The sequence below is a fragment of the Nothobranchius furzeri genome, chromosome 8 (genome assembly GCF_043380555.1).
Source record: "Nothobranchius furzeri strain GRZ-AD chromosome 8, NfurGRZ-RIMD1, whole genome shotgun sequence".
Classification (NCBI taxonomy): domain Eukaryota; kingdom Metazoa; phylum Chordata; class Actinopteri; order Cyprinodontiformes; family Nothobranchiidae; genus Nothobranchius; species Nothobranchius furzeri.
In genome coordinates this window covers 44069014-44072709 of record NC_091748.1, presented here as the reverse complement: position 1 = coordinate 44072709, position 3696 = coordinate 44069014, and the positions used below count along the sequence as shown (strand labels likewise).

Here is a 3696-nt window from a genome sequence, read left to right as displayed (position 1 = left end):
ATTTCTTACATCTAAAAGCTACAAACAACGCTTTTCTCTGTGTTTCACTTTGATGTCTTATTTTGAACTTAACCGGAAATTGTTCCGCTCACTAAATTCTCCGAACCTCAGAACCGAGACTAAATTCTCGGACACCTTTCGTCTCAGTGTGTTGACACTGTGGGCGAGCTATTGTGGAAAATATCTCCATTGCATGAGCGACTTATAGAAACGGAATCTGAACGGAATGCCCGTAGGCACCTACTGTTGCTTGATTGCACGGTAAACGTCGTAAGCCGGGTTATGGCCGTCACGCGTTACTGCATTCAGATTGCGTACGTTTTTTTAAAGTCCGTATTACAAGCGGGGCGAGATGCCTACTTGTTAATCGGGAAAGTTTAAGTCTGGTCGCTACAGACAAAGAACGCTAGACCTGGCCGGAGAGCTAAGCTAGCACCACAGTTAGACAAAAAGGGAACGCGTCCCGTTAGATTGTCATACCATTTCTGACACAGTCAGTCTGTGTCCTCACAAAACCCGCATTGGCGGTGGTTCTTGTAAATCGCTACGGTGTGTAGAATCTACATTTTGCTACGTTTGTCCGTCTGATAGCATCTCGGCAGCGTAGGGTTTATTATTTTTTTATTTTTATTTTGGACCGGTGGACGGGTCGGCTTTCACAGCCTCCGTTGCTCGGTTCCATGCCTTTTTCTTCCATCTTGTGAAGTTGTGTGTATTCATTTCTCTATCAACAATTCCTTGTTTTACCCTGTGTCATAAAGTTAAGTAGGCTACGGACAGTCCTTGTTTGTGTGAGACATATTAAGGAATCTGCCCGGAGTTTTACGTCGGCTCAGAAGGTAAAAACGCGAGTTGCTCTGAACTTAATGGGAGATGGACGAGACACGACAAAATCTTTCTTGCACTGTTACACCTGGTGTAAGGTTCTCTGACGTTCTGCTTCCAGAACATGCCATGACGCAGGAGACTGTTCACCGGCCGAGCATCGCTGGTCCCTCCGCCCGCCCGAACGGGCCCGTTTTAGGCGGGTGCCGCCGGTCGGGAGCAGTGGGGACTAGTGGCTGCGGTTCGGTGCCAGCTGCACTGGGTCGGAGGTGGTTCTGGTCTGCAATTCATGACGTGAATTCATGCAACATGCTGTTTACAGTCATAACGCTTTTTCTTTACTTTTATTTCTTCCAGGGGGTCAAAAACCCACCATCAACATCAAGGTTTGAAATAAACAACACTTTCTCTGCTGCTTTTAAGCTGAATAAATCTCTTGAGCCTATGGTTAACCTCTCTGACAAACAGGTTGTGCTTAACCCTTTGTTTCCTAATGCTTCTCCTCTGTCATCCATGTTAAAGGCTGACCATCTCTCCAGCATGGGTGTGAAATCTTCAGGCTGTGACCCACCGCTTCAGTCAGAGGTCTGTTTTACTCGTCTGTCCGCCTCATGCACAAACCAGCTTCTTTATCGGGGCGTGATGGAAAAGTCAGCCGCCGTGAAACACTTGTGGTCTCCGGACGGAGCTACCATGCCATTTAAGGGGTTTGTGCCCGGACATCTTGACCTTTATGTGAATGACCTTGTCACTTTTCAGTTTGTGACCTCTGCTAATACGGTGGCCAATTCTTTTCTCCTTTCACAGGGGTGTGACTTAGTCTCGGGCCTCTGTGCTCTCTTTCCTGTGATTTCTCTTACAGGTGACCACGACGACGCAGAAAACCCTGCGGTTTCCAGCAGTCCTGTGGTCAGTGGCGATATTAAAGGTGGCTCGGTGGTTGCTGCGCACACCTCTCTCAAGGGCTCGGGAAGGCAACCCGGCCCGGGAGGTGTAGGTGCGTGCAGTGATGCTATGCTCGGGGCCCCTCCTGACAAAGGGGGGGTGCTGAGTGGCTCTGAGTTTTCCGTTGCGGACTTCAACCGGTTCGGGGGAACGCCTCCTCCGAGCGGGCGGGTCATTGCAGAAATCGACACTGACCTTCCACCAATTCAGCTGACAACATTGACCTCCGACCCGGAGTTAGGTGCTGCACCTTCTACGGGGCGGAGTTCTAGTCAGTCTGTAGATACTCTGGTTAAACCGGGTTTTTCTGATTCTGTGTGGGAACCTCCATCATTCTTGGGTATAAAGTATTCTTGGCTTCAGTTTTCAGGACAGACCATGTTCCCAAAGCTAGCATCATGTCTGTATCTGATTCTAAACATGGCTAGGTTGGCTTTGACACCCGTGACACAACCATCCTTGGATCACTCCTTTTCAGAACCTCCAAGTCCAACACCTCCAGGTCTTTGGACATCTGAACACCTACTCTTTCAGCACGATTCAGGTGACAATGTGCATCTTCTTGGTAATAGAGCTTTTAAGAGCTTAAGAACTGTTCTTTGTTATGCTTCTCCTGTCTCACAGACACGGCATACGTTTGAGAAACAAAAGGGGGGTGGGGAGCCTCCTCCCGCTTTGCGAGCATCATTTTCGCATTTCCAGTTCACTACTATTTCTGATCACAACAAAGTCGCCTCCGTTAAGCTGCAACACAACTTTGAGCAGGTAAAATCAGGTTCTGATCTAACAGCTAAACCATCATCTTCGCTCCAGTTCCAAACGGAACCCTCAGGTAAATTCAAACAAGTTTCCCTGTGGGTTCGTAACACAAGATACAAACAGTTTGATAACCAAATCGCTTATGAGCCTGCTCCCACAGATACGTCCAAACTCGTGTCTCTGTGGGTCCGCAATACCAGATTCAAAACTCTATTCTGACCGACTATTCTGACCGGATTCTTTTCCACTGACTGGTGGACCGTTACAAATTCTCTCGTTTGTGGGATGAATTTTTAACAAATGTGATATCCTTTGGGTTTTTTTTTTCAGGTTACCTGCCTCCAGCCAGGGTCCTGTTACTAACTCACATCTTTAGGGATTACTAACCTACTGATTTACATTTTTAGAACTGATTTACATCTCTATCTTTTTATTAGTGCTTTGTGTAGCATGATTATATTTGAGTACAAAGTTAATTTTATTTTGTTACTATTTCCCTTAAAGGGCCACAAGCCAATTTGCCCTTCATTTTCATGATTATTTCTTTTATATATATGCCTTTAATTAGTGCAGCCTGCTGAGTTTCACATATCAGTTAGGATTTACTTTCTTTTATTTGTGTTTTCCCTGCATCACGTTTTTACATGACACGTAGAACAGGGTGCAGTACATTTCTTCTTTAGATAATTCACAAAAGGCACCCACATTTTCCCAGAGGCACCCATAGATAGGTTTTGATTGATTTCTTTGTTTTGCATCAAATGCTATCTATCGTGTGGGCTGTCTCACTTTGTCTCCTTCTCCGAGCTCGTATGGACTACATCCCATCAGAGGGGTCGTCTTCACCATCCTTCAACTGGTTTCCTGTCGCATGGGGCTTCGGTCGTGGTTCGAGATGGGTCGAGGTCTGCGCTGGACTTCGCCTGGACTACGCCTGGGGAATACATCACCTGCCCAGCTCCGTGTGGCACACGAGCTGCTTATCCTTTGCATACCTTTGCATTATTGCTGATGAAAATTAACTGCTATTGAAATAGCTCTGCTTTCAAGATTCCTAAGTGGATTACTTTACAATGATTGCAACAGTTTTGGCCTTAATCATCTGATCAGGATAGACTCCCTTCTACACGAGACCTGTGGTGACGCTTCATCGTTCCTGCCTTCATC

The 3696-nt window shown here is 46.5% G+C and overlaps 1 protein-coding gene across 2 annotated transcripts; it reads left to right on the top strand.

The window, feature by feature from the left end:
* The first annotated feature begins 644 nt into the window (after window positions 1-644).
* Window positions 645-2963, top strand: LOC139071527 (uncharacterized). Of its 2 annotated transcripts, none has more exons than XM_070554063.1 (2): window positions 645-2314; window positions 2395-2505. In XM_070554063.1, the coding sequence occupies exons 1-2, from the start codon at window positions 874-876 to the stop codon at window positions 2409-2411; spliced, it is 1458 nt and encodes a 485-aa protein (XP_070410164.1). In that variant the 5' UTR covers window positions 645-873; the 3' UTR covers window positions 2412-2505. The 2 variants fall into 2 exon arrangements, with proteins under 2 accessions (XP_070410164.1, XP_070410163.1); XM_070554062.1 differs by having other exon boundaries at window positions 710-839; window positions 947-2963.
* Window positions 2964-3696: the final 733 nt, after the last annotated feature.